Below are 19,464 nucleotides of genomic sequence, written 5' to 3'. Positions count from 1 at the left end.
TTACAGGAAAGAAAAGAGAAAGGATTCTTCAAAATTGATTATTTCTGACTTCATGCACATATGTTATGTAAACACAATTCAGGTTTATTTATATAACAACTTTAATGTAAGCAGAAGTGCAAAACAAATACTGAAGCACTCCCAGCTTAAAAAAATAGTAGAATGAAAGTTAAATATGCAGGTGGAAAAAAAACCCCATAAAGCACAAAGAAGCAAACATCAGTTACAGGAGAAACATAATCCTGAGAACACCACAGCAGCAACAAGACTTTCCTACAAACCTAAATACTTTCAGCTGCATTCACACTGATCTAAAATATGGTGTCTTCACTTCAAACTCTTACAAAACCATCAGCTGTGCTGTTCCGACTGCTGAGAATCTGAAGAGCCTGAATGTGTAAAGATCAGCCAGTGGGAAAAGCCATTTTCTATGGGGGAAGATGAACAATTCATATTTATAAAATGTCACATTTAGCATAATGTTTTCTTCGACATGGTTTGCTTTGTCAGCACAGATAGTTTCTTTTATTTTTTGTACGATAATGGGCCATCATATTAAGAACTTTATTGATGGCTCTTCAGAGGCGTGAACACTTGTGTGCAATAGAGGAATGACTTGCTCTTACTTTACTCATGTCTGTCAAGCTGTATGCACAGTATCGTGCACACCCTAAAACTAAAAGCCATCTACTGACCGGAGAAGATATTATTCTTTATTCATTTGCCAAATCTGAAACTGTGCTGCATAATAACACCCAGATCTTGACAACAGTTCTACATGAGTAAATCTATCCATACAGACTAGTTTGTAAACCTCTAGCCTATAGCAGAAAGTCCACACCAGACAAATTTAGAAATAGTGTTTAGAAACAAGGAGGAGGAAGGTGAAGAGAAGAAACCAACCATTTTGACTAGGCCAAGAAATTAAGAAAATACAAAAAGCACACAGTGTAAAAAAGTTATCAAAAAGAAACTAACAGGCAGAAGGGAGAGTCCTCTCAACCAAGAAACTTTTGACACTCCCTTAAACTAGTGAAGTTTAAATTACACTCAAACTAGATATGAAGATTTATTAGATTAGTATTCCATTTTCTTGTTGAAAACAGAATTGTCTGCACAGAGTGCAGCCAACACTATCACTTGTGTAAATGGTCTGGCATGTCCAGCTAAAAAACTCTGGAGGTCAGATTTCACATATCAAAACTGCATGAACTATGCAGAAAATTTCTGCTAAGGATACTGTATGCAGAAATTTATTTTATGGTGGAAGTTATCTGTACACTGCATCAAAATACTGATTTTTATTTCAGTCATCAGTCTCTGACTAGTAATATGTAACATTCTGGTATTTTTAGTGGTGGCTTAAAGATAAAGAGCCATTCTTAAATTTCAGCTTCTTAGCACTAACAGAAAAGCTGATTAAAACATTTAGTGTTACAACTGAGCGGACATCAACATCAAACAGAGTGAAAACTGGGACCTAAGTTCTATTAGAAAGTTAAAACTTCAATCAATGTAAAGAGAAAGCCATACACCCAAGTATAGAGTCAAACTGACAGAGCACAGAAATGAGACACGAAAATAATTTTGAAAAGAAACACAGGTACTTAAAGCTGTAGCACTTCACTAGTTTGCTCTTGGTTTGTATAAAGACAGTTTAGATGAAATTTGATAAGCTACTGAGCAAATTTACTTAGTCTGTGTTATGTGAGATTAATCTTAATTTCTCACATCATTTTAAAATTGAAAACCAGAAGATGACTGGAAAGTTAAAACCATCGAGATTAACAGCAGAACAGAGAAAAAGCACTGTATAAATAGAAAACAATAAATATTTAAAACCCAGGACTAATTTAGAAACAACAGATACACAAAACACAGATTTACATTAAAAAAAAAATCCTTATTTCTTTATTATGTGGTCACCCAAAGACACAATAGAGGAAAAAAGGGGACCCTTCCTCTTTCTTCCCTCCCCTGCCATGTAAGAAATGAGGCTTCAAAAGAAAGGGCTGAGCAGAGTCAATGGAATGGCATTTAACATCTTGTTAAACATCTAAATTAAGAAACTGTACATCTGAACTGCCAATGAAATTTTTACCAGGAACTTGCATTATATACTGCTCACCTATTCATGGGCTGATAAAAGAGGTTGCCTGCAGATATTGTTGAACGTCCACCCTCCGAGGGTAGAGTTCAAAACTCAACTGGATTTGAGCCCAGATAACCTGGTCTAACATAGAAGTTGGTCTCACAACGAGAAGGCGCTCAGACCAGGTGACTTCCAGAGGTCTCCTCTAGCTGAAGTTACGCTGCGATCCTAAAATAAGTATCTTCAACTTACCAAAAATAACAAGAACCCAGACTATTTTAGATCTCCAGAAATACATTGATTCTATCCTACTGTCAGTACCAGTCCAAAGTAATATAACCTGGTTATCCATTGAATAATCAGAACTATCGGTAAGTGCACTTTATTTCCCTGATATAACAACTATTCTGTGTTCATGCAGGTTTTAAGGAATTATCAGTTATATTATCAGATGAAATATCTGCAAATACAAAAAATTTATAGAACTTCTAGTCTGCCCACCACCTCTCAAAACAATACATTTGGTATCTGACTCCTCCTCACAAAGAAACCCATATTTGATAACAGCTCTAGAGAAAAGAGAAAAAGGTAACACAGCATTCTTTCCCTCACCCCTTCCTCCCTCCTACAACTTCTGGAATGTCCCCTTCAGGACACCCTGCAAAATTACTCCCTTTGTACACAACCCTATTTTTGGAGAGGTTAAACAGGAGGGTGACAAAACATACACCAATTAAAAATACATCTTATGAGCCTTATTTCCATTACAGAACTTCTAGCACTGAGGGAGTTTCTATGTTTTTTACTTGTCCTCCAAATTAGAAGCTACGCATATCACTAATGCATTTGTATTCAAAACTTGTCCATGCTGAGAAGTAATTCCAGCCTAATTTAAACTAGTTCTTTCAAACTAGGATGGGATTAAGAGATTGCATCATCCTTGGAAGACACATACCAGAAAAAAATCAAATTTATTTCTCAAATAAAAGCATTACAACAATGACCTCTGTGGAGAAGGAAGAGTAATGAAGGCAGGGAAAGAAAGAACAAGGTAGAGGCAACAGGAAAGACTTGACAAGAGCTGTTCATGTAGAATCACTTTACTGGGGGATGAAAAGAAAAAGCTGTACAGCGCAGACTTCATTATCTTTCTGAAGATACTTATGCTGTATTCTCTATCTAATTAGGATTCCAAGTCCAACCAAAAAAATCTTGTGGAAGTTAGTTTAAAGAAGTGAATAGGAGTGTTTTTGCTCCATCTACAATACCTCTCCAGAACATATGCCCTCCCTACAGCATGTTTGATTCTATCCAGTAGGACATGGCCTGTAAGAACCACTGACAGAAAACCAGAGTAAAACAAATAGACTAGTAAGCTACTAAACAATGGCACCTTCTCGTCTTTTTATCTGTGGCTAAGACAACCATATTTTTTCCTCTGCTATATTTTTAAGCAATATTTAAAGCTCAAAATGTAAATGTCTCAAGTTTAAAAACAAATGTATGACTTTCTGCAAGGCCTTCCAAACAGTCAGAATACTGCACTTCAGGGGTGGAGGGGAAGTATTTCTGCTTTGTGAAACACAAAATGCTTAGCAAAGACTGTGTAGCTACAGATATTATCAGGTCTTCTAGGAAAATAGAGTTCAAAAACCAGAAGGATTTACACACAGATGTAAAATTCTGTGTTTAAAGCACAGGTTACAACTCTGAAACCTCACAAATACTAAGTATATCCTAGACTCTCATCCATTTACCTACATAATATATTATGGGTGTAGATAAGGCACATGCACTAAGGTGCTTATTCCCTATCATAGTTACTTTGTTAGCAAAATCTGGAAAAGGGCAGCATGTCTAATAACTCTATGCCCTTCCACCAGCACTTGAAACACATCTAGAGTGGATACACACTTAATCCAAAAGAACCTCATCAGAAACAGTGTTGGAAAGCCGGTGAGTAACAATATAATATACTTACGAGAAACTTGTAAGAAAGTTTTACTCTTTTCTCTCTTGCTGGCAGCTTTAGAAAAGTCACCAAAATCCTGGTTAATGTGATACTATGTGAACTGCTACTAGCAACAGTTTCACAAACACTTTACACAGGCACAAGGGAACCACAAACCAAGCAGTTCCCCTGTTGTTTATTCTCACCCTTACTCTGCTCTTTGAGTCAGCATAAACATTTACCTTGCCAAATAATCAACTCAATGTGGAAACTAATCCAGGTTAAAACTAAACTTGGACAGGGAGGGCAGCAGGAAAAGTAGTTTCAATTTGGGCCAGTTCCGAATCCAGTTCCAAATTCAGCTACTCTTGCGGCACTGCTGCTTCCCTTTTGCTAGGAGAAAGAAGTGAGATGCGACTCCTGCCAGCAGTGGTACCAGCTCTTCAGTGCTGGTGAAACCGACGTGTAACTTAGTATTTAAGCCATTGTATCACTCTTCACAGCAATCATCTCAGACCTACTTCTTAGAATATAGTTTTCTTACTCTAATATTTGCTACTTAGGAAGTTTTAATTATGGAGATATCAAGCTACAGAGCTTTTATTATTATTATTTTATTTATTTCACTTTTATGGTGGTAAGAAACAGCTCAGCTTTGTACTGACAGTCATTTCAGTTCCTGTGTCTCTACACTGAGTCTACTTAGAAGCTGAAATATTTTGGGACATTACCTGAAGAATTTTCATAAGTTTGAGCAAGAAATCCTTCATAGCTTACAAGTATTTACAAACTCTCTATTGTGCATTATCACTGTCTTATCTACTCAGAAAGCACAAAAGACATCTTATTTGTAGAATACAAAAGTTTCAGGTTTATATATTTATTTATTTATTAGATCAAGTAGGTAGGTAGTTGCCTTTTACACAGTTCCCAACAGCCTCTTTAGTCACCACTTTAAGATGCCAAGATGCTCTAGCAGCACTAGAATGGCAGAAGGGAAAAGTCCATTATTCCAAGACATGGGATGTAAGGCAAGAATGTGTGTGAAAGCTTTCTCTAACAGGGGGAAGAAGGGGGAGCAAAGCTTATCCCTTCAGTTCAGGGTGAGCATGACTCCTATAGACAAGACCTTAACACTACCAGAACACAGGCACATGTCCAGGCATCTAGAATTTTTAAATTTATTATTTTACTTAATTCCTTTAAGGCCTGAGAACAGTATACTTACAGGGGTTTTTTAGGTAGATTCATATTTTAACAGAGGTCTTGCACTTTTCAGATCAAAAACTAAAGTTACTGTGTTGCTGTTGACCTAAAAGAGATGAGTTATCTTAGAGTGGTGTGAGAATTCCAGAGCCAGAAAGCACATGTAGCATCAAGGTGCCACTTGAAAGACAGATGAGTAAAGCAGGACACTTATGCCAAAGAAGACTAGAAGCACTTCCTCTCTGGATGGGATTGTTGGTGGACATGAGATGCTGCTGAGGAACAAAAGAAAACTTGAGATAATTTATCACCCTCCTACCTCTGCCCAGACAAACAAGAAACCTAAGCCACAATTAACCCTCATCCCATGCACACCCTTCCCCTTATCTCTTGTGGGTATGAGGCAACTGATGTGCTGCCACTGATCTCGGAATGCCACAACATCATCTTGGGAAGGGTAAGGGGATAAACACTGGTGGGTTCAGAATGGTACTTCCAATACTATCACACCATCTACTGTTCAAGGACTTTTCAACAGACAAAGCTAACACCAGAAGAACTAGGCATGTTTTTAGTAATGCCTTTGACATAAGAACATACAAAAACACAGCAAGGAGAACAACAGAATTCAGTTTCAACGTTCGGAGAAATTAGATTACAAGTGTTTCATTGAATATAACATTACTAATTGTCAGCCCTCCGGACAGCTGGGACCCCTTTACTCATTCTATATATTTATGACTCAGTCTTCCTCAGTTCCTTGATTGTAGCTCATTCTTGCAAGTTTAGGTTGCAGAAGGGAGAGAGGAAGTGTGTGTAATTAATTCTGTTTCAAAAACACTTCCATTATAAAGACTGAAGGACAACACAGTAGGACATTTAGGTAAAAATAAAATTAGCAAGACTAATCAGACTACAGAACATCCAGACATCACTTAACCTCTCCACCCTGCATTAATCCTTTCCGATTTGATTCACACAATACACAAACTATCTAGGTTTCAGTGCACTTTCTCACAGCTAGCAGACGTGCTTGACACCATGAAGAAAACTTAATCAAATCCTGACTTGTCAACTTGAACATTCCAGTAACAGAACAGGTAGACTGAAAGTGGAATGAAAATCTGAAAAGATACTCAGAAAAGGTATATCGTTTTGGACAAAACAGATGCACAAAGGTTTTATATGACAGATAACCACATGTTTCTGTTTGTCTCAGAAGTTAAGAACCTAAGAAAATACCCTTACAGAAAATAATCTCTGCTACCGCACTCAAGCCCCCACCCATACCCGTTGAGCCAATAATCCTCCATTTGACTTTATTGTCCAAATGAAAAGGAAAGCAAAAGAACATCAAGTGCATGAAGTGGCGTTTTGTCTTTAAATGTTAACTGAAGCCACGGCGTGTTTGTACACAACGGGCTCTTGTGAGCGGACGCGAACCTCCCTCCAGGCACGCACAACCCGCGGCGCTCCGGCGGGGACCCCGAGCCATCCACGGAGGGGACCCAAAGCCACCCCGTGCCCGCCTTCCCCGCAGAGCCCCCGCTCCCCGTGGCTGCCCCAAGCGCCCTCCCGGGCAGGGCAGAGCAGCGGCCAGAGCCGCTCGGCCGCCGCGGGGAGGAGGGAGCGCTCGGCTTCCAGTCAGGGAGGCGCCGCGGGGCTGCGGACCTGCCCCAAAGGGGACACTTGGCGGCCCTGCCACCTGCTCCCCCGCCCTTCCCGTCCCCGTACTCACACCGGCCATTGCTCCGCGCGGGGCGGCGAGGCGTGCGGAGCGGCGGGGCTGGCTGCCCGCCCGCCGGGCCCCGGCAGCACCGCCTCCGGCGGGGTAGCGACGGGGCGGGGAAGGGAAGGGAACGACCCCCCCTGCCGCGGCCCCACAGCTCGCATCACGAATAAGGCGGCTGCCAATTGGCGAGCGGGCGGGGCGCGTCAGTCCCTCCGGAGAATGGCGGTCATGGCGCGGGGACGGCCCGAGAGCGGGGCGGGCAGCCGCACGGAGGCCGCGGCGGGCTCAGGGCCGCGCGTCCCCTCGCCTACACTAAAGCCCCTGGGAAGCCGGGCGGGCGGCGCTGCTCTCTGAGCCGGCCCGGGCTCACCCCGCGGCCGAGTGGAGAGCACGATCGGAACGCCCAGCGGGACCTGGCCGCTATCGGGAGGCACTGGGAGGGTTCTACTCAGAGAGATACCTGCGAGGCCCTGCGAGCAGCCTCTGTCACTTCAGCCCGGGATCCACAGAATCATAGAATCATTTTGGTTGAAAGAGACTCTTAAGATAATCGAGTCCAACCACAACCTAACTCTGACACTAAACCATGTCCCTACAAACCTCATCTACATGTCTTTTAAACCTCTCCAGGGACGGTGACTCCACCACAGCCTGGGCAGCCTGTCCTAGTGCTTCACAACCCTTTCTGTGAACAAATGTTTCCTAATATCCACTCTGAACCTTCCCTGGTGCAACTTGAGGCCACTTCCTCTTGTCTTATGATTTGCTAGTTGGGAGAAGAGCCCAACACCCTCCATTCTATAACCTCCTTTCAGGCAGTTGTAGAGAGCTTGTTCTCTGCCTGCACATCCCACTAAGGACGCATGAACGCCCAGTAACTGAGACCTTTCTCCCTAATACGTGAAAAGATATTTTGCAAGGAGGTACAGTCTTGTTTCATTCTTAAATCAGTGTCTGCTCAGCAGCTCACATCAATGAAGATGTTGAGCCTTAACAGTTCCTAAACTGGAGTGTAAGTGAACAATATTCCAGCTAATCTAAAAATAAGGGGCCTCAGAAACAAAAGGGTTACATGAATGGCACATTGGAGAAGGCTCTTGAAAATGAACGGTGAACACACAGTAGTGCCCCACAGGTGTTATGCTCCATGGTGAACATATTTAAGAGGGATGGGCATATGTTTCTTAGTAATCACTTCCAGATCTTTAACTATTCCCTCAAACATCTCTATAAAAATTACTAACTTAGGCATCTTTATTTAAATATGCCTTACTTATTTGAACGAATTCCTGGAATGTGAATGGGGTATGTAATGGGAAACAGTTCCACTAGCAGATGCAATCATGAAATCTGTGTCTGCCAGTAGAACTACCATCACAATTTCTAGAGAGTGTGGAAGCATACATTTTGATAAAATGTAGTATATTCTCATGTTTTCTTTCTGTACCCTGCATCTCAATGCCAGGAAAAGCCTCCCAGGTGGAGAAAACTGCAGAGATTCCTTTTATTTAATTTCAGCCCCTCAACAAAACTGCTTACGTTAACATATTCACTTTTCTCCCCAAGCTGAGGATGGGGAAAGAGGAATCCCTTGGAAGGCACTTCAGCCCTTCTAAGTCCACATATTGTCCTCTAGGTCATCTCTGTCTCCTCCCACCCACCACAGAGCAGAGTTCTTCAGTCTGTGGTCAGCTACTGTGTCCAGATGGAGAGATTACTTCTAAAATATCCCTGACATGTTACCAGGGATATAAAGCTGATTGTCAAACTTGAAGTTTTATCCAGGGATCTGCTATCGCAGTCGTCTTCAATGAGTCAAAAAAGGTTGAAACCCACCATGTAACAGGAAATTAAGGTAAACTGAGACAGTGCAAATGCCTAAAGTTGGACGGGATAAATTCAGGCTTGTTCTAACTCTTTAGAATGGGGAAATGTCATCTAAATCAATCTTTGTAAGTCGCTTTTCTTCCTGTGATATTAGGGACTTTAATGTATCTTTCTTTATACAATGTCAATCATTGATACACTCTATTTTCTTGCTGTGCTCCAAAAATATATCAAGGCTTTATTCAACGCAAATAATGAACATCTGTTTTAAGATTTCAGCACTGTCATCAGACACCTTTGTGGCACAAACCAAGTATGAGAAAATCTCTTTCATAAAGAGCTTGAGTTCCTCTCCAAGGCAAAAGTAAAGTATTAGCAAGCTTACATACATGTCCAGGTCTAGAACATTGCCAAGAACTGATCTTAGATAACTAGTGCTAAGAACCATCCTCAGTCCAACCATCAGTTTTCAGAACCAGAAAACTACCAATATCCATCTTGCACAGTGGATTCAAACATAAGCTGTTCATCATTTCTGTCATCCAGAAAGAGGCTCAATGCTGCAGTCTCATTTCAGTTTCAAAATTAGGTGGTGTACAAGCACACTACAGGCTTCTAGATGTCTCATTCTGCTTGACCCAAAAAGGACTACCAGTTTAACAAAAAAACCCAAACCAACCCAAAAACTAAATGTGCAGCAATCAGTCTGGAACCACCAAATAAAAAGATGAGTTAATAAAAAGACGTCATATACTGACTTTTCATGATAAGACAAGAAAATAGTAACAGACTCAAACCTACTCTCAGGGACCTATACTGACGTCATACCGTGTCTGAGAGCACAGGCCACAGAACAACCAGATGTTATATAAGGTATCTTTGATATTAGCATTCATGTCATTGCATTTAATTGCTTTGAAAAGAGAAAGTAAAACAAGTTAAAAGAGAAAGTGAAACTTGCCTGAAGCTGGAGGGTATGGCGGAGAATGGTGTCCTCTAAAGCATGAATCCACTTCTCTCTCTCATCTGCATCTCGAGCTGAAAAAGCAAACAAAATATATTGTTAAATTATATGCAGTATACTAAAAGCCATAAGCAAACGGATCTGATGCCCTCACTAAATATGGAAATTAAACCATACTATCTTTGTTAAGTCACCAATGACATAATTCTACCGTTGTCTTAATATCCTGTTTATTTTTCTGTGCTCTTACAGCTCTGTAACATTATTGTGATAATCTACTCTATGGTACAGGAGAGATGTTTTAAATAATCACGCATGCAAAAAGCTTTTGTTCTTTGACAGAAAGTTTCTTCTACTAATGACTCAGTAGCATTTATGTCAAATAAAAAAAAACTAACTATAAATACAATAATATGATGAATATAAGAAGAGATTTGCATTACTGCTATTTGTGTTTATCTGTCCCTTGTCAGTCTTCAGGGGCACGCATGAGCAGAAGGTTTACACAGACATTCCTCAATTCATTAAGTAATTTTTAAATTTGCTTAGTTACAAGAAGCTGTTCAACCTGTAATAAATTATCCAGTAACTCTACCTCAGTATGGACATAGTAACTTTGAATAAGTTAGCCTTTCAGGTATGGATTCATAAAACAGCACAAACATCAACTCCAACCAGTTACCAGTGTGAACAATGAAGCACAAAGAATAATCTAAAATACATCACAAACATTTTTTAAACTCAAGACAACCCTACTCTAAAACTGAATAGAACCTGAATCATATGTTAATGACAATACACACAATAATATTTTCATACTTCTGCACCAGACCACCATACAGTTTTAATTAAGAGTCCAAGTCAGGAAGCAATGACAAAAGAAGATTATTATGTTCCTCTGTTGCAGACAGTGATAGTTACGATAGCAATATATTAAGTGAGGATTAAAGGAGGCAGTGGATGTGTTCAGGACTAGGGGGACAAGGAAGAGGGGAGGAGCTGGAGAATGAGGGTGAAGAACAGATCAAAACAGACTCAGAACTATCAGAGCTTTTCTTTTTTTTTTTCTTCTTCACCCAATACTGCTTTTCTTCCCCCTGTACCCCCATACCGACACGCCACCTTTATTTGCTAGTTCAAAAGAGTTCCTTTGCGGTGCTCTAAGAGTGTTTAGAAAACATAGGAGCAGAGTCAGTGGACTCCAGGTAAAGAAAGAAGAGAAAAATCCACAAATGTTAAATAGACTGTAAACAAACTGGCCCATGTACAGATTTAGAATAGTTATTGACAATTGTTTCTATTTCCTTATTTAAGTGGAAGGTATTTAAAAGAAACAGGAAGCCTGCTAAAAGCAAGGAAAGCATAAGTGAGGTGGTACCTATTATGAATCAGAGAACTAAGATTCCTATCTGACTTATTTGTTATGGAGTTCAGAGGAAATATCTCTAAGTTATTATACTGAAATGTACTCTCCAGCCTCAAAATGCTTTGTTTCTAGTGTTCCCTTTCTTACCCTTATGTTTCCAATGCTTTTATTCTTTGGAATTCTGTAGCATTACCCATTACTCATTTGTACTAAAAACCACCATAGGTCTTCCAAATATGGTAAATAAACCTTTCTTTAGGAAATTATTTATTACTTCTTCACACATCCATTCCTACAAAGGGTATTTCATTGGCCAGAGGAAGGGATGAGGAAAGGAGAATCACAACTCCATGGAAGAATCTCTCTTATGTCCCCCTGCCTTTAGGAGAAGGAAGCTGTAGACTTTTCTAGACTCACGAGAGAAAACCCCATCAATATCCAGATTAACATATTGCATTGTTTATTTCAGTATATATACACCAATTATTTCAAATTAACAAAGCCATCAGGAAATAATTGACAACTCATATGTCTGTGAGAAATATGTAAGAATGTCTTTTTTAATATAGAAATTTGCCTCAAGTCTAACATAGTGGGGCAAAACTTCCATTACATGCAAGATAAACATAAAAGCCTAGTTTGAAATCTAGCTCTTTTTTAAATACATATTTTCTCAGATACTAAAAGTCAATCCCTATTAATTTTTCTTTTAAAACAGTAAAGTGTGATAAATCACCACAGGTATTCTGGTAATACCATTAATCTGTACAAATCAAAACTAGACATAAGGGAAAGTGACTACCTAAAGGGCTCTCATATGCACATAGAAGTCCATAGGAAGAAGTTAAAGTACTTAAATGTTACTTGGAACAGCAGGTAAACAACTTTCCTGCAGAACTGCAGCAACTATTAAAAAGCCAGACTTTACCATCTGTAATACTCTCAAAAATTCATTAGAAAGAACTTCTAACTTAACAGTTCTCTTAACTTCTAACTCTACTAGCTCTCTATATTTTAATTGAAAAACTGAAGAAGTAGGTGCTGAGGACAAGTTTATAATGCAGTGGAACTAGACACAATGAAGGGACAGAGACCTTATGAACTCTTCCCAGATGACTGAATTAAGCCAAATATATTTTGCAAGGTGCAAATCATAATTTTTCTTTTCATATTATGTACCCACAAACACCCTGTTCTTCCCCCCCACCCCCACCCCACCAATGCACAGCTTACACTTTAACACTATTTCAATTACTGTATTAGTCAATTAGAATCAGGTATATTTTCCTCTGGCAGTAATTTTATGGTTCCACTTACCAAGAACAGGCCCCTTTGCCTAGTCCTGACAGACATACTAATCAAGCTTATGCTTCTTACATCAGTCACCATTGAATGGTAAACATGTAAAGTTACCTGTGTCAATAATCTATCAGTTCTTCAAATGTATCAATACTTCAGCTTTTCAAGTGTGTGTTCAAAGTGGCAGTGGTGAACATATTTCATTTGTGTCAGGTTTCTTGGATTTGTTCTCTGTTTTTCTGTGTTTTTTTGTGGGTGTGGTGAGGTTTTTTGTTTGGTTAGTTGGTTTTTGTTTTGTTTTTGTTTTGGTTTTGTTTGTTTGTTTTCTTTTAATCAACCATCTCCCAGTCCCAAATAACATCTTACTGGAAAGCTGGGATACAAGTCACTGAGGAGCTAGTAAGTAATTCATGGGATACAAAAATCCCGTGTTCAAGATTTTTTTAGTTTATTTAAACCAAAAAAGAAACAATTAAGCTGCAGAGCAGTAAATTAATCCTTGTCTTGCAACAGACTTCCTGTGACCTTCCATACTGCCAGCAAAAAGAGGTCACTGTATTAGCTAAACACTACTCTCAATCTACAGAAGCCCATTAATAAAGGTTATCACATTAAGGCTTCTTTGTGAAGCAGGAACACAACAGAGGAGGCTTACAGCAACAGGGGAGACCTTGAAACAAGCCGACCAGTACAGTTCAAAAACTAAATTGACCTTCCTGTGCTCATAAATAAACTAAACTTTTGAAGCTTCCATTCTTCTAAAGGCCCTTTTATAGCTCTTTCTACCAGGGTTCAGTAGAAGGAAAAAAAAAGCTGTATTTTTCCTTGTATACTACAATCAAACATATGGCACAGCATGATCAACCCCTGGGTAAAGCACATGAATATCACCAACTCTGCCACTAAGACAAAGTCTTGGCTACAATAAATCCTGGCACGCTGCTCACTGCACAAACCCAGTGTTGTAACCTTGGAAGCATCAGGACACTGGTTTAACTTTCAGATCATCATCAACCACAGATCCTCCTGGCTCTCCTCCATATACTCTTTTAAGAAAACCACGGAGAAAGCAGTAGGATGCAGTTTTTAGTAAAGCAACCTACAAGAAAAAGTTATATTAAATCTAATCAAAATGGCTGCTGTGAGATTAGATGCAAGACAAAGCTCCCTAATGGTAAAAGCAATTTAGAACTGAACAGCTGCCAAAAGATCACTGCTGGAAAAAAAAAAATCAATGGGAACATTCAAAAAAGAGATTAGCCAACACACTCAGAAACAATTTCTGGGAAAAATCTACACACAATGGTCAGAGATCATTATCCACCCATCTGTAGGGAAGGCTAGGTATCCAAGCCATTTTTCATTTAAAGAGGGCAACTTTGGCCAAAGAAGCAGCTGTAATATCTTTTCAGCTAACAAGTTTGGGATGCACACTGTAAAATATCCACTCTGCACTGGCAAATGCTGGAGTTTTTCTTCAGCAGGTAGGGGACAAGAACGCTCTGCTCATTAGTCCTGTGTTCCTGTCTCTATTACCCTGAAATCAATCCAACCTTATTTGGTTGGATCCAATCATTATTTTATCAGGCTTCATTTTCATCCTCTCCCTCTCAATGCCTATAGGAAAGCTACTCCAGAATTTCTTTCTGCCAACACATTTGGGATAAGGTAATTATTATCAAGACTGAGGAATTTCACTAGTTATTTGTGCTTATATAGAAATGCAGGAATAGGGTCTGGTCCCTCCTGACCCAAAACTTCAAGAAAGTGAAGAACGGCAGAGGGCAAGAGACAGAAACAAGTTACTTTTTCCTAAGCTAACGCCAGATTAACAGCATTACAAAAGTCAAATAGGGAACACTGAGACATCTACATGAGAAATACCTGGCATTTAAAAAACAGAAAGATGTTACTTCAGCTCTTTATAAGTGATTCCATTTTTTTATACTAATCAGAAAGAGAAATTAAACAGAGGAGCCCACTGTACTGCAGGAAAAATCATTGTGGTTCTTAGTCTGAGGTGTTAAGGCAATAGTTATCTTGTCAGCTGAAATTCAACTTGTACTAGGGTATCAGCTATCCACAAAAACATCAATGCAGTCTACAGCTGAGAGAACACTAACAGTCCCTGTGTTTTCCTCTATTTTAAGTGCCAGAATCATTAACTCGGTTTTTACTGCAATTTAACAGTGCACATTTGCACATGGAACCAGCTAAGTCCACATAGAGCTATATAGTCACTGCTCTATGCAAGAGGCTGGAATAATTCATGCCTGAATAATCACAAATTTACCATGATTATGTCAGTTAGGATACTCTTACATTTTTTTCTAGTAGAACTAGTACTTAGGAGCTAGATCGGGTTCCTGTATGCTTAACCTTTAACTCCTGTGTATCTATAGTGCATCCTTCAAAAGGTACCTGTACAATTTATTGTGACATCTCAGACATGTCTGAGCCAACCACAGGCCACTCAACACAATCACAGTCCTATCAAGTGTGCAGAGAAGCACACTTGAAAAGTATGTCATTGCATTGCAGTGAGATTTAATATTACAATAGTATTTTTAAAGACGTGTATTTTTTGTGATCTGTCTGGTTGAGCTTATTCATGAGATATTTTAACATCCATTTTATACTAAAATAATTCTGAACTCTTTCCTAGAGGAGTTTAAAAGAAAGAAAAGCAATTATTTTGCCAAGGAGAAAATTACAGAATGAAAAACGCACTAAAACCAAGAATCACTGTTTCTACTGAGGAATTTCTTTACTTCAGAAAAATGGTGTATTACAACAATAGTCCCTTATCTCTGAATTTCCCAAACTGCCAAGTCAGATATGGCAGAGAGTATTAAAAGTTCTATTCTATGAGGATAAGAAGGCAAATAAAATGCAACTACATTAAATGCTCTCAGCCTCTATTAATTTCCCAAATAGAGAATAAATTTTGTAATTTAGAGTTCCTATAATATTTACTTTGCTGTGAAGAGATTATTTGTGTTTATATAACATATACCAAATGGTAAAGTACAGCATAAAACAGATTACTTTTTCTGGCCTAAGCTTGATAGCATCTAAAGATTAGATATAATCAAGTTTAACAACTCTGCTCCACAATACAGCATTTACCACTAGCATTTCTAGGTCACGCACAGCAGTACTTGGAAGGCAGAACATACAAAACATGAACATATCACCTCAGAATTAGCAGAATTAGCTTTTTTTTTCCCTCCTACATGGGCATTAGGATGTGTGCATGTACATGGGCATCAGGATGAAAGAAAAACCTCAAGAATTCATTTAAAAAAATCACTAGATTACTTATAAATACACCAGACTGTCACAAGTGAAATGCATATTTTATTTTCATTCACTGTGACCTACTTACAGGCAGAACTCAGTAAAAAAGTCTATTCCACCCACAGAGTCAATAGAGTCAATTATGCAGCCTTCATTCTCACAACACTTCCACTGATTTTTATGCAAAACTCCTGTACTTTCTCAGCCAGGTGCTGAACTAATGTAATATCTTTACACACAAATAACCAGATGACAGAGGTGGAATTCCGACTATACTGAGATCAATAGGATTTTTGCCACTAATCTCAATGGAGAAAGATTTTATCAGTAGTGCCCAACAAGGTGGAAGAGTCACACATCAATGGGCTGTTCACAGCTAAATAAATGTCCTTTTCACGTCACTGAAGGCCTTTCCAGCCATAGAAAAACACGCAAGATGAAGCAGAATTTCATACAAGCTTACCAAAATACTAGTTTCATTGCTCACAAATACCCTTCTAACACATGCAGCTCTCGCATTCTTCTAAAGGTTCAACATAGTCTCACTACCTTGATTCCTCTGTATCATAATTTTGGAGTTGTCATCATCATTATTCTCCCTTCTACTCATCTTCCTCCTGATGCCACTCTCCACCTACACGTATAAACCAACCCTCATTTTCTTCTTCAAGTGTTTGACTGGTCTGATCTCCCTGTACCTACTGAAGACTCTGGCACAGTCGCAAGTCCCTTTCAAAGAAAAAGCAACAAATGGTCTCTTGTGTGCGATAAATTAGCAACATTAACCTGTGATCTTGAGAAACCAACTAAACCTCTGCCTCACTGTCACCTAAGCTCAAAACCTTTTTTAACAAGCTTTATAATCAGTCCATAAACATACCTTTAGGTGGAAACTTGTGTGACAAATGAAATGCATGATTGAGATGCTATTAGTTCTCTCTGGGAACTACTACACAATGTGTAATTTCATAATTAAACATTTCTGAATGTGGGACAATCTGCAAGTATCTGTGTTTTCAATAGAAAATGTCAATATTTAAATATTAATAATAGTAACACTAAATAATACTTTATACAGTATATTCTGTAGAAATGGTTTTCAAGGTATGTTGCCATTTAAAAGCAATTGATCACATTGAACTAGCTCATAAACTAGTAGTTTAAGGTACAAATCATATTTTGGCCGAACTAAAAAAGAATCAGAATAGAGGAATCTCTTGTTAAAACAGAGGGAAAAGCACGTCCATACTCTCCTTATAGTGAGATCTTTCCTGACCTTTTCTCCCCTTCCAAAATAGTTGCCATGTATCATATATACGACGGCGATAATCGATTTATATTGATGCTCAAAGTAACAAGCAATAAATATACTATTTCATCCAGAGGAAGGAAAAAAGAAAACAACTGGACACATCATACAGATACTGTTTCAAGGTATTATTTTCTTTGCTACTCTCAAGTTCAACATATATTTTGAAATCTGCTACTTCGACAGCAAGAAATGGAAAACCAAGAGGTGTTTCTATAATATATGACCATAAAAATTGAGTGCAGACAGCCCTATTAAAAATGGCATACTCATGGTATGGTTAGAAAATAGACAATTATAATACAGGATGCTGGCGTGCAAGAAGGAACTGCATGAAACAGCAAAAGCACAACCACGCACCATTCCCTGTGTGCTGGTCACAAGTTCCAAACACCTGAAACATTAGTATATTACATTAACAGCGAAAAGGAGATAGATGGAAGAAAGAAGACAGAACAATGATACTGCAGAAGCTAAAACTAGGTCTAGTTCAAAGAGGAATTTTGGTAGTTTTGCCAGTTGGGAGAGGATGAGATGCAGCCCAGAAGTTTGTGCAGCACAGATTTGGTGAGCTAAAGGGAGGAGGAGAGGTGGCTCAGCTCTGAAGCCAATGTACTATATGAAGAGACAAGGCTGGAAGCTTTACTCTTGACATAGCTGCTCACTCTACTTTGCAATATAAAAGCACCGTTGAGCATAGCATAGAGGAATTCTCTGTTTCAGCATCACCAGAACCCCCAAAAGCCCCCAAAAATGTTAGCTTAGGACAAAGGGCATCGTCACAGAAGTTATAAACATCATGGGGGAACCAGCACAGATGCAAGATTTCACACCAAAATCTCTTTCTAGGCATTTTTTTTCAATATCAAATTTAAAAACCCCTCAAAACTTTTTGGGGAAAATGTTAAGGTTTTATAGAAGACTATAAATATTGACTGTTTCCCCAAGCAGTGGTGAAATGCATGTTTAAAACCATTCTTTTTAATTTTGATACTGAAAACAAATACTTATCTCAAATTCTGATACTGGTCAGCAACTAAGGCCTTTGTGGATCCCAGTATATCCTTAGTAATAGCTGTGTCCCACACAAACAAAAATTCCCTGCTTTTGTAACATTAAGGCAACATCTTGCCATGCCTATCTCCCTCTTTTCTCAGCTGGGATGGTAGGCAGTCACAAATCAAGCTAGAAACTGGGGCAGGATGGGGAAAAAGGAGATATCTACCTCTACCAGCTGACAGCTTTAATGTAAAAGGAGAATAAGTTGCACAGCAACATTCATGCTTCATTTCTCAGATTTTTTTTTGTGGCAGAAATAGGAAAGGAAAGACGAAAGCTAAAGCAAAATCATCTCAGATCAATGCACTGGACTGCTTCCAATCTTTCAATCCTTTATTACACAAAACAGTGGGGACAAGACTGATTTGCCTTCCAAGGAACTGTGCTGCAGGCTGTAAAAATAAGAGCTGGGTTTTCAGGTAGGAGTTTAAAACTCTGAATTTTTTTTCTGCACACAATGTGTGTTTAGTGAAGTACTTCTGTCCAAATAAAATCCATTACTGCTTCAGGTTAGACAGCAATTCAAATATCAAGATGTCAACAATACCCTTGATGGACTACCTTGAGCATCATGTTCCCATTCTTGAATTTAAGCCACGAGCATCCCAGCGAACAGCAAGAGCAGCTGAGTGATACGGGGACAGGAGAACGGACTTTCCAAATGGAAAGAGCTTATAGCTAGGCGATGACATGGCCATGTTAAAAGAAGAAAACCAAACCAAACCACAGTGTTTGAAGGTTACAGAACATTTAGAACAGGAACAGTTATTATAGCAAGAAAAAATATTATCAAGAAAGAGCTGCCTGACAGGAAGGTGCATTAGCCTAAGAAAATGATCCAAATGTCTTGCAGCAAATTGGATGGATTTTTACATCTAATCTGAACAAACCCATGATGGAGTGCTTTGAGATATAGCTCCTTCAGAAGCCTTAGAATCAAGCCACAAATCTGGATATGCAGTATGACCATACAAGTACCTATCAGGACATGAAATACATTAAAATGGATTTTAAAATTTCTGTGGACATTCTATCCCTCCCTTCCTCCTCCGGTGTGAGCAGGTATCAATATAGCCATTTTTAGCAATAAAATAAAGGGAAAAAAATCTGCTGGGCACTCTGTCAGAGCTAAAGGGAAGTTGACAGTAAAACTCAAACATGCTGTTCATTTTATTGCCCATATTTACTCAATTCACTTCTTTCCTCTATACCCAGGTACTAATTACATGGATATCATTTGACATGTACCCAGTCATCATTCAAAGCCTGCATTTTCTTTGTAATAAAAACTTTTTAACTTTTACCAATGTTCATTGCTAGGAAGCAATGAACTAGGAAGCAATGAACTAGGAAGCAATG

The 19,464-nt window shown here is 39.0% G+C and overlaps 1 protein-coding gene across 3 annotated transcripts in view; it reads right to left on the bottom strand.

The window, feature by feature from the left end:
- The window catches only part of OSBPL9 (oxysterol binding protein like 9), a 61,451-nt gene that overhangs the window by 26,512 nt on the left and 15,475 nt on the right, over positions 1-19,464 (bottom strand). For all 3 annotated transcript variants that reach the window (XM_080349216.1, XM_080349215.1, XM_080349217.1), the window contains exon 4: positions 9,770-9,846. In XM_080349216.1, coding sequence (XP_080205342.1) covers positions 9,770-9,846 — 77 coding nt within the window. The remainder of the gene's footprint in view (positions 1-9,769; positions 9,847-19,464) is intronic.

The sequence above is a fragment of the Nesoenas mayeri genome, assembly GCF_963082525.1.
Source record: "Nesoenas mayeri genome assembly, chromosome: 8".
NCBI classification, from domain to species: Eukaryota; Metazoa; Chordata; class Aves; order Columbiformes; family Columbidae; genus Nesoenas; species Nesoenas mayeri.
The sequence above is the reverse complement of the archived record's forward strand: the minus strand, read 5'-3'. Positions and strand labels throughout refer to the sequence as shown.